Genomic DNA, 12154 nt, shown 5'->3' on the forward strand with positions numbered 1-12154 from the left:
TAAAGTGAACTTGATCAAATACCTTTAGAACTGCATAACAAGCAACATTGAAAGTCACCACTCCCAAAAATCAAACAGAAAAGCAACGGTAAAAAGCAAGCATTCTGAACAAATACTGACTTAAGAAAACAAATCATTACCTTGCTTTTCATGGCTGAAGAATAGGGTCCTAAAAACAGTCCTGGTAAAATTTCCTATTAAAAGAAGACACTATTTAAAACATAATTGCAACTTTAATTATGTTCGACAGTACATATATTGTTAAAGTGTCTTTAAGCTAGTAGCATAAGTGTTAAAAGAAAAACACAGAAGGCGCATTATCTGAATGGGATATCTAAGGACAACAAAACATTTTTTAAACAATTACGGAGCATACCGCAAAGAAAACAAAAATTAATATTTCCAGCACATCATGTCCTGGATTGAACATCTTCTTTGAAATACTAGGTGTGCCTGAATGATATTAATTACATCAAATAGGTTTATTTTTCTAGACTTGTGTATGACTTTTTCTTGCATTTCTATTGATCTCAAATATTACTTGCTCAAGTGGTAGCACGGAGCCTGGCTTCAAGCACTTCTAAGAATAGGTCCTTCCGAATGTAATCGAAGTGTCACAGCTGGACCTTGCAAAAATAACTGCAAGCAAAGAGGCACAGTGGAGAGGACTGTCCCAGGCAATGGGTAACTAAGGCGCAGAGAGGATCTATCAGAAGATAAAGATGAGGAGACTTCAGAGCCAAGCAGCAGGTGTAAGTGAGGTGGCCAGCGAAAGACTACAATTTGGGACTCACAAACTTTGAGATGCTAGCAAAGGTTATTTTTAAAGTGAGTGTCTCTGGAGGGCACCAGAGAACTGATCTTAAGGAGTACAAGAGAGAATGTGAGATTAAACCCCCAAGGATAGTGCAAACATACCAGAGTCAACTCTTGCAGCTGTTCTGAAAGGAGAGAGGGACGGTGGGGAAAGACCTCAGGAATCAAATTTAAGATCGCCAAACAAAATATGGTTATGGTCAAGGTGACTGAAGTTAAATACATTCACAAATGTGCATCATGCAAGAAAGGAGATGCTTGATGGGGCTTGAAGGGATGCTGCAGAATGGGGAGGATGGACACAATACAAGTAAATCATTCCTTTTTCTACCTGAATGGTAATTTCAACATCATAATAATGGGAAACAGCAAGAATGTTCTAGAAGGAAAAAATCCCAGACCTAGAAGTAAAGTCCTAAGAAAACTACATTATTTAGCAAGAAGAGCTTCCTCCTTCTATTAGCTCAGATATATATTACAGTGGGATTTGTATGATGTATCAGAAAAGTGCGAACCTAGCTCAGGAAAGTGCTGAACTAAGAGCGTGGGCCCAGGAATACGATTTAAGGTGGTCTACAATAAACAGGTTAACATGTACGAAGTTAGGGCTCTTTGAACATGCGAAGGTTTGGGGTCAATGGGAATATTGTTCGGTGTAGAAGGAGGAGTTTCTTCTTTCCTATTTGTTTTCTTCATCGATAGTCTATCCAGGTAGAATAAATGGCAATATTTCTTACCCAATTACCAACAGGACTATTTCGGTTCTCCCTAGAAGCAGAGACCAAAATTTAAATGTCCTCACACATGCTCTAGAAAAAATTGCACAATGGTCATCTGATGCAAGGACTTCGAAAGCGTCCGTGATACGGTCATTTTTTTGATACAGTAATATTGGTTCTGATGGACACTGGGGTTCTTCTCCACAACATGTATCTTTCAAACATCACAAATAAGAAGCTGGAACCAGAGAAACATTTTCCTGCATAATGACATTAAAAACAAGTTATTTACCTTTGGTAATCCTTTTTCTGGTAGAGACTCTCTAACCGCTGATTCCATACCTTAGAACATTATCTAGGCATCAAACTGGATCCAGAAAATCTTGAGAAGTATTTTTGTGAGCTGGAAGGTGACATCAAGCAGCTCTGCGTCATCCGCGTCCGAAGAAATGTGCACGCTGAAAATATAGGTGCCACCTCAGGGTGCTAACATCAGTTTCTTTGTTGAGTATTTCTGTGCCTAGAAATGCAGAGCTGCGAGTGAACGATATGTGACCAGTGTGCAGAAACTAACCAGGGCTTTCGGGTTAAGAGCCCATTTCGCAGAAGAGAGAGGATGGGTGAGCCGATTAGGAATATGCGGTTACAGTTCCTACCAGAAAACCTTTTACCTTTAGTTTTTTACCAAAAGGTAAAAAACAAGTTACTTAACTGTACACAGTGGTTCTCCAGTATCAATATCTTTTATAGATTCACATGTTTGAATCTTCCCCGTCGTCATGGTGGGAGTCCCACGGTAACAGTAAAATAGCAGTATTAAAACTAAACATTCAAATGCCCATAGGAATTCACTAGCCTTTAGCAACCTACTACCATTGTTTTGAAACATACAAACTCCAGCCAATCAGAGCGTAGACCATAGAGTCCTTTTCCCCTGCAGTGCCACCATACCTCAGCTTTTGAGCATAAGTACTTTTAGAGGGACAAGAGAGGTATGGAAGTTGAACCTGAAAGGGGGGGGGGAGGGAGGGTTGATGTGAATCTGTAAAATATATCAATACTGGAGAAACAAAGTGTACAGTTAAGTACTTTGTTTTTTCTCCAGCATCTTTTATAGATTCACATACTTGAATCAGAAGAGAAAGCAGTTATCAAAAGGTCAGCGGAGGCGGGTAAGGAGAACCATCCCACCATGCAATGAAAATACAAATAAGAATCAAACAGCATACCTCATGAGCTCATAATATATATATATATATATATATATATATATATATATACACACCCAGAACTGTTTAAGAATATTTAGGGATTTATCCCAAATATTGAGAAAGAGTGGACAGCTAACAATTGTAAATATGCATTGTAAATACGTGTACATATCGCAATAATGTTATGTGTAAGTCCATCAACTATGTTTACCCAAAGGTGGTGATATTTCAAACGAACCAATCACAAATGAGCACAGTGCACTTTAAATAAGCCAAAAAAACAAGGTTACGCTGTCATGTGATCAAGGCTTTTCAGCCGAAACGTTATGGCGACAGCTGAATAAACGTAACTAACCAGCATCCAAGTGTGGTCCGTGTCTGTTTCCAACGCGATCAGGTCAGAGGTGATTGTGGCAGGAGAACGGAGGTTTTTACATATGTGCAGCCGTTACGATATCACACGGCTCAACACGGACCCCTTCCTAAAGTCGGCTTGAGAGGGAAAAGCTGACTGGTCGACGCGAAGTGGTATCCGGTCTGAGGTTTGCCTCGGACATTGTTTGCGACTTCCGGAAAAGGGAGATTAGCGTCGGACCCCCCTGGTGTACGAAGATTGGAGACGCAAGTCCAGTCCTCCTGGAAGCGGCACAAGGAGAAAAGTGCACGAGTTCAGGAATAAGGACGGAGGACTACGCGACAGAAACAGTCAAGGTACCGGCGGGAGGAAGGCACAGGTGCGCGGGGTTACCTGTGGTGGGAAATTTAAAACATCCACAGAGTAACGTGACGCCCGCACACATTATCATCAGCGCAAAAAAATGTCTGCCGACAGCGTAAGAGAGCGGGAAGCAAGGGCGAGTACAATGTTCTCGGACAAGCAATTGGTAAAACCGATTACCGAGACACAAGAACAGGCTGCCAGTAGCTCCAAAAATGTAACCCTGACTGCAAAAATAAGAATATTAGAGAAGAAATCCCGTCAGGAACAGAGCAAATGGTGGGAGTCAAAATCCCTACAAAGCTACATTGATGTTAGGAGAATACCGCGTGGTTTACGCATCTTATCAGCCCCCAGTTACGAGAACCCGAACCCGGACCTAATGAAGGAGTGGGCCGAGATAAACCTAGAAGCGTCCAGACAGCAGGTCCTAGTACTGATAAAGTATGCGGATATCGACAGAGCTCGATTATTAGAGGAGATATCCAGCATCTACGAGGAATTGGAGGGAATGGGTCCGGAAGATGAAAAAGAGAAATTACTAAAGGAAATGAAATCCAGGTTGAAAAAAGAGGAGGAGAAAATCATAGACCGCAAAACATACAAGTTCCAAAGAGACCGCACGGACTATGAATTAGGACAAATCTTCACATTTTCGAAACGATATGATTCCTTACGGAATGCGTCAGCAGGCAAAAATCAGGCAAATAAACAAACCAAGGTACCTCAAGCAAAAACACGAAAAGACCAGACTGACTCAACAATGTCAGACTTCAGCTCGGAGGGCGGGAGCGGATCGGAATCAGAACAAAGAAAGGCAAATGGGGAAACACAACAAAGAAGACCCTCCCCTGGTGAAGAAATTGTTTTTTTATGCCAAAACAGACTGCAATCATTAAGACCTGGGACGCGAAAAAATTACAGCGAAGCAGGAAGAACTACATCTCGAGGAAGAGGAGGAGGGCAAGGCAGCGGAGGCAATTCAAATCAAACCACGTGGAGAGGCCGGGGAAAATGGAACAAAAAACAGTAATCCCGCAAAATAACACAGTAATCAATCTAACCAAAATGGATTTAACGGAAAAAGAGGAAAAAATCCTACAACTTGGACTGTCGTTTGCCCCCAGATCTAACCTTGACTATGCCAAAACACGAATCGATATATATAAGGCGGTGAGAAAACTAAAACTTAAAAAATACCATAAGCAAAGAAAAAGGAAAGGAGAAAACATCCAGGATGAGGAACAAGGCACCCTCACACAGGAGATGGAGGAATTATGGAACAATGAGGGTGAAGAAATGCAACCGCCTATGCCTGATATTTTTGGTGGAACAAGAGGCAAGCAGAGAGAGGGGGGAATTGGGTCAACGGAGCTGAAACCCCCATCCACATTTTGCCCGATACTACCAAGAGATGGAATAGATATCTTCCATGAAAATGTGACTAATGATTTGAAGGAAATGCAGAAGCGCATATGCAAGGAACGCTACAAAAATAACGAACAAACCAAGGACTACGAAAACTTGATAACAAAACTGAGCAAGGATAAAAACATAGTAGTTCGGCCCAGTGATAAGGGAGGCAACGTGGTCCTGCTCACTAAGGAAATGTATGACAAAGAAGCACTTATGCAACTCAATAATCGAGAGCATTATGAGAGAGTGAACATGGCAACAATCAAAGGTTGGCAGAGTGAGTACCATGACTGTTTGGCAAAATGGAAAAGGAGGAAACTCATATCCGAAGCAGAATACAGGTATTTAAAGGTGGACCATCCGGTGGTGCCATGTATCTACTTCATTCCAAAAGTGCACAAGGACCGAAAAAACCCCCCGGGGAGACCGATTATTAATGCAATGGGGGGTTTGCTGGAAAATACATCGGTATATATTGATCAGTTTCTACAAACCTTTGTGAAAAGCTTGGACTCATATATTCGGGACTCGAGCGATTTCCTTGGCAAAATGAGCAACATTGTCTGGCAACCGGGAGACTGGCTGTTGGCATTAGACGTAAGTTCCTTATACACAAGCATAAAACATCTAGATTGTATAAATGCGGTCAAATACTATCTATCAAGAAGATCTGAAGACTGTAAAGAACACACTGAAATGTTGCTATTTATGTTGACTTATTGCCTAGAACACAATGTTTTCATATTTAACAACCTTCTTTACCGCCAATGTCAGGGGGTGGCAATGGGGGCCAGTTTTTCACCAAGCGTGGCATGTTTACACATGGGGGCTTGGGAGGAACTGGTCCTTAGAATCAACTTTGAAAAAGAAATGAAGGAAAACATTATAACATGGTATCGTTTCATAGACGATTTGTTTGTAGTGTGGAGAGGGCCACAAGTGGATGCGGAAAGATTCATTGAAAATTTAAATGGGAATGACTTGAACATTAACTTTACCTACACAATGAGCCAGATAAAGATCCCTTTTTTGGATATAGAAATTTATACCCATGAGAACAAACTAGCTAGCAGGCTATTTCGCAAAACAACAGCAGGGAACACAATCCTACACGCCAGCAGCACTCACCCGGCCCATCTAATACGGAGTATTCCGTATGGTGAGATGCTAAGGATTCGTAGGCTGTGTAGTGAACCTGATGAACTAGTGAGAGCACAAGAGGAATGTGCCAAGCGGTTCATGGAGCGAGGGTATAGCAAAGGGGCCATACAACAGGCAATTAAAAAATCCATGGTCAAGGACCGCAAGGATTTATTAGGTATTGGAGAGGCCTCGGCTGAGGCATCTAACAATGAACCCGTAACTAACCCTGACCACAACAAACAGGCAGAACCGTTCCGTATAATAGTAGGGTACTGTAACCAACACTATGAAGTACGAAAAATTATCAACAGAAATTGGCCAATAATCAGTAGTGATCCTTTAATAGGCCAGGATCTCCCAAAGAAAGCCTCCATAACCTTCAGCAAAGCTCCCAACATGAGACAAAGATTAGTAGCAACCTGCCCAGAAATTATTGATAACAGTTCCTGGTATCTGAACAATCAAGGCTTTTACAGGTGTAAAACCTGCAAAGCATGTGCACATGGTGTGAACAAAAAAGTGTACAAGGACGGATTTAGTGACCAAGAGCATCGCATCACAAAAGTCCTAACTTGTAAAACGGACTATGCCGTTTACGTCCTTGAATGCCCCTGCAAACGGCAATATGTGGGAAGCACGAAACTTCCCGTGCATAAAAGGATATTGCAGCACTTAAGGGCGATAACCACGCAGGATAACACCTATCCCGTGGCGAGGCATTTTAAAAGTCAACACCAAAGCAACAACAAGGAACTGAAATACTGGGTGGTGGATGCTGTAAGTGCGAGCAGGAGGGGAGGCAATCGGGAAAACAAATTACGTAAAATGGAAACCAACTACATACTCAAGTTCAATAGCAAACAGCCTGTAGGTCTGAATTTGACTGAAGACTTACACACATGTTTGCATAACTAATGATTATGAGTGACATGAAATGCCCAAATTATGAGAGATTAAGAAATGTGAACTACATAGGTGTGTAAATAGGATGTACATATATGAATTAGAATTGAATGATATAGAGATGTATATTTTTGGACAAAGGTGTATATCAGGTTATGTGTATATATAGTTGTATATAGATGAAGATGATATAAAGTGTGAATAATTAATTTTATACAGAACTAGTTGGGCAATGATCATATTCGCTGTAATAATTAAGAACATGTGATAATTGAGTAACAAGTAGAAGGACCATATTTACTGAGACTTGGTATGTAAGTTAGCAACCTGGATGATAAGATAAGCAATAGTGAAGTAACTGAAAACCTAAATGATAACAGGATAAACTCGAACAGAAGTGTAGTGGGAATGTAAAACAAAAGGAGAGAAGGTTGGCTCTACAAATAATGATAATGAAATAACTATCTGAATTTAAAATTGTTTAGCCCTCGTTTACATGGTTTTAAACACTTTTTTGCACTGGAGCACTTTTATAGGGATATGGGTAAGGACGCAAACAATGCAAGATGAATTAAAATATCAAATGTAATGCTGAAGTTAATGTTCAACAAAGTAATGGACAAATGATCAACGTGGGGATTTAACCCAAAACTGCAAAATTATGGCAACAATGTATAAATATGGTGGATATGCTTCAAAGTCCATAAAGGGATTTAACCCAGAACTGTTTAAGAATATTTAGGGATTTATCCCAAATATTGAGAAAGAGTGGACAGCTAACAATTGTAAATATGCATTGTAAATACGTGTACATATCGCAATAATGTTATGTGTAAGTCCATCAACTATGTTTACCCAAAGGTGGTGATATTTCAAACGAACCAATCACAAATGAGCACAGTGCACTTTAAATAAGCCAAAAAAACAAGGTTACGCTGTCATGTGATCAAGGCTTTTCAGCCGAAACGTTATGGCGACAGCTGAATAAACGTAACTAACCAGCATCCAAGTGTGGTCCGTGTCTGTTTCCAACGCGATCAGGTCAGAGGTGATTGTGGCAGGAGAACGGAGGTTTTTACATATGTGCAGCCGTTACGATATCACACGGCTCAACACGGACCCCTTCCTAAAGTCGGCTTGAGAGGGAAAAGCTGACTGGTCGACGCGAAGTGGTATCCGGTCTGAGGTTTGCCTCGGACATTGTTTGCGACTTCCGGAAAAGGGAGATTAGCGTCGGACCCCCCTGGTGTACGAAGATTGGAGACGCAAGTCCAGTCCTCCTGGAAGCGGCACAAGGAGAAAAGTGCACGAGTTCAGGAATAAGGACGGAGGACTACGCGACAGAAACAGTCAAGGTACCGGCGGGAGGAAGGCACAGGTGCGCGGGGTTACCTGTGGTGGGAAATTTAAAACATCCACAGAGTAACGTGACGCCCGCACACATTATCATCAGCGCAAAAAAATGTCTGCCGACAGCGTAAGAGAGCGGGAAGCAAGGGCGAGTACAATGTTCTCGGACAAGCAATTGGTAAAACCGATTACCGAGACACAAGAACAGGCTGCCAGTAGCTCCAAAAATGTAACCCTGACTGCAAAAATAAGAATATTAGAGAAGAAATCCCGTCAGGAACAGAGCAAATGGTGGGAGTCAAAATCCCTACAAAGCTACATTGATGTTAGGAGAATACCGCGTGGTTTACGCATCTTATCAGCCCCCAGTTACGAGAACCCGAACCCGGACCTAATGAAGGAGTGGGCCGAGATAAACCTAGAAGCGTCCAGACAGCAGGTCCTAGTACTGATAAAGTATGCGGATATCGACAGAGCTCGATTATTAGAGGAGATATCCAGCATCTACGAGGAATTGGAGGGAATGGGTCCGGAAGATGAAAAAGAGAAATTACTAAAGGAAATGAAATCCAGGTTGAAAAAAGAGGAGGAGAAAATCATAGACCGCAAAACATACAAGTTCCAAAGAGACCGCACGGACTATGAATTAGGACAAATCTTCACATTTTCGAAACGATATGATTCCTTACGGAATGCGTCAGCAGGCAAAAATCAGGCAAATAAACAAACCAAGGTACCTCAAGCAAAAACACGAAAAGACCAGACTGACTCAACAATGTCAGACTTCAGCTCGGAGGGCGGGAGCGGATCGGAATCAGAACAAAGAAAGGCAAATGGGGAAACACAACAAAGAAGACCCTCCCCTGGTGAAGAAATTGTTTTTTTATGCCAAAACAGACTGCAATCATTAAGACCTGGGACGCGAAAAAATTACAGCGAAGCAGGAAGAACTACATCTCGAGGAAGAGGAGGAGGGCAAGGCAGCGGAGGCAATTCAAATCAAACCACGTGGAGAGGCCGGGGAAAATGGAACAAAAAACAGTAATCCCGCAAAATAACACAGTAATCAATCTAACCAAAATGGATTTAACGGAAAAAGAGGAAAAAATCCTACAACTTGGACTGTCGTTTGCCCCCAGATCTAACCTTGACTATGCCAAAACACGAATCGATATATATAAGGCGGTGAGAAAACTAAAACTTAAAAAATACCATAAGCAAAGAAAAAGGAAAGGAGAAAACATCCAGGATGAGGAACAAGGCACCCTCACACAGGAGATGGAGGAATTATGGAACAATGAGGGTGAAGAAATGCAACCGCCTATGCCTGATATTTTTGGTGGAACAAGAGGCAAGCAGAGAGAGGGGGGAATTGGGTCAACGGAGCTGAAACCCCCATCCACATTTTGCCCGATACTACCAAGAGATGGAATAGATATCTTCCATGAAAATGTGACTAATGATTTGAAGGAAATGCAGAAGCGCATATGCAAGGAACGCTACAAAAATAACGAACAAACCAAGGACTACGAAAACTTGATAACAAAACTGAGCAAGGATAAAAACATAGTAGTTCGGCCCAGTGATAAGGGAGGCAACGTGGTCCTGCTCACTAAGGAAATGTATGACAAAGAAGCACTTATGCAACTCAATAATCGAGAGCATTATGAGAGAGTGAACATGGCAACAATCAAAGGTTGGCAGAGTGAGTACCATGACTGTTTGGCAAAATGGAAAAGGAGGAAACTCATATCCGAAGCAGAATACAGGTATTTAAAGGTGGACCATCCGGTGGTGCCATGTATCTACTTCATTCCAAAAGTGCACAAGGACCGAAAAACCCCCCCGGGGAGACCGATTATTAATGCAATGGGGGGTTTGCTGGAAAATACATCGGTATATATTGATCAGTTTCTACAAACCTTTGTGAAAAGCTTGGACTCATATATTCGGGACTCGAGCGATTTCCTTGGCAAAATGAGCAACATTGTCTGGCAACCGGGAGACTGGCTGTTGGCATTAGACGTAAGTTCCTTATACACAAGCATAAAACATCTAGATTGTATAAATGCGGTCAAATACTATCTATCAAGAAGATCTGAAGACTGTAAAGAACACACTGAAATGTTGCTATTTATGTTGACTTATTGCCTAGAACACAATGTTTTCATATTTAACAACCTTCTTTACCGCCAATGTCAGGGGGTGGCAATGGGGGCCAGTTTTTCACCAAGCGTGGCATGTTTACACATGGGGGCTTGGGAGGAACTGGTCCTTAGAATCAACTTTGAAAAAGAAATGAAGGAAAACATTATAACATGGTATCGTTTCATAGACGATTTGTTTGTAGTGTGGAGAGGGCCACAAGTGGATGCGGAAAGATTCATTGAAAATTTAAATGGGAATGACTTGAACATTAACTTTACCTACACAATGAGCCAGATAAAGATCCCTTTTTTGGATATAGAAATTTATACCCATGAGAACAAACTAGCTAGCAGGCTATTTCGCAAAACAACAGCAGGGAACACAATCCTACACGCCAGCAGCACTCACCCGGCCCATCTAATACGGAGTATTCCGTATGGTGAGATGCTAAGGATTCGTAGGCTGTGTAGTGAACCTGATGAACTAGTGAGAGCACAAGAGGAATGTGCCAAGCGGTTCATGGAGCGAGGGTATAGCAAAGGGGCCATACAACAGGCAATTAAAAAATCCATGGTCAAGGACCGCAAGGATTTATTAGGTATTGGAGAGGCCTCGGCTGAGGCATCTAACAATGAACCCGTAACTAACCCTGACCACAACAAACAGGCAGAACCGTTCCGTATAATAGTAGGGTACTGTAACCAACACTATGAAGTACGAAAAATTATCAACAGAAATTGGCCAATAATCAGTAGTGATCCTTTAATAGGCCAGGATCTCCCAAAGAAAGCCTCCATAACCTTCAGCAAAGCTCCCAACATGAGACAAAGATTAGTAGCAACCTGCCCAGAAATTATTGATAACAGTTCCTGGTATCTGAACAATCAAGGCTTTTACAGGTGTAAAACCTGCAAAGCATGTGCACATGGTGTGAACAAAAAAGTGTACAAGGACGGATTTAGTGACCAAGAGCATCGCATCACAAAAGTCCTAACTTGTAAAACGGACTATGCCGTTTACGTCCTTGAATGCCCCTGCAAACGGCAATATGTGGGAAGCACGAAACTTCCCGTGCATAAAAGGATATTGCAGCACTTAAGGGCGATAACCACGCAGGATAACACCTATCCCGTGGCGAGGCATTTTAAAAGTCAACACCAAAGCAACAACAAGGAACTGAAATACTGGGTGGTGGATGCTGTAAGTGCGAGCAGGAGGGGAGGCAATCGGGAAAACAAATTACGTAAAATGGAAACCAACTACATACTCAAGTTCAATAGCAAACAGCCTGTAGGTCTGAATTTGACTGAAGACTTACACACATGTTTGCATAACTAATGATTATGAGTGACATGAAATGCCCAAATTATGAGAGATTAAGAAATGTGAACTACATAGGTGTGTAAATAGGATGTACATATATGAATTAGAATTGAATGATATAGAGATGTATATTTTTGGACAAAGGTGTATATCAGGTTATGTGTATATATAGTTGTATATAGATGAAGATGATATAAAGTGTGAATAATTAATTTTATACAGAACTAGTTGGGCAATGATCATATTCGCTGTAATAATTAAGAACATGTGATAATTGAGTAACAAGTAGAAGGACCATATTTACTGAGACTTGGTATGTAAGTTAGCAACCTGGATGATAAGATAAGCAATAGTGAAGTAACTGAAAACCTAAATGATAACAGGATAAACTCGAACAGAAGTGTAGT

At 41.5% G+C, this 12154-nt stretch overlaps 1 protein-coding gene across 1 annotated transcript in view; it reads right to left on the reverse strand.

The window, feature by feature from the left end:
* Positions 1-12154, reverse strand: part of STYX (serine/threonine/tyrosine interacting protein) — a 432400-nt gene that overhangs the window by 257528 nt on the left and 162718 nt on the right. The window contains exon 3 of the mRNA XM_078659834.1: positions 141-194. Coding sequence (XP_078515960.1) covers positions 141-194 — 54 coding nt within the window. The remainder of the gene's footprint in view (positions 1-140; positions 195-12154) is intronic.

The sequence above is a fragment of the Lissotriton helveticus genome, chromosome 9, assembly GCF_964261635.1.
Source record: "Lissotriton helveticus chromosome 9, aLisHel1.1, whole genome shotgun sequence".
Classification (NCBI taxonomy): Eukaryota; Metazoa; Chordata; class Amphibia; order Caudata; family Salamandridae; genus Lissotriton; species Lissotriton helveticus.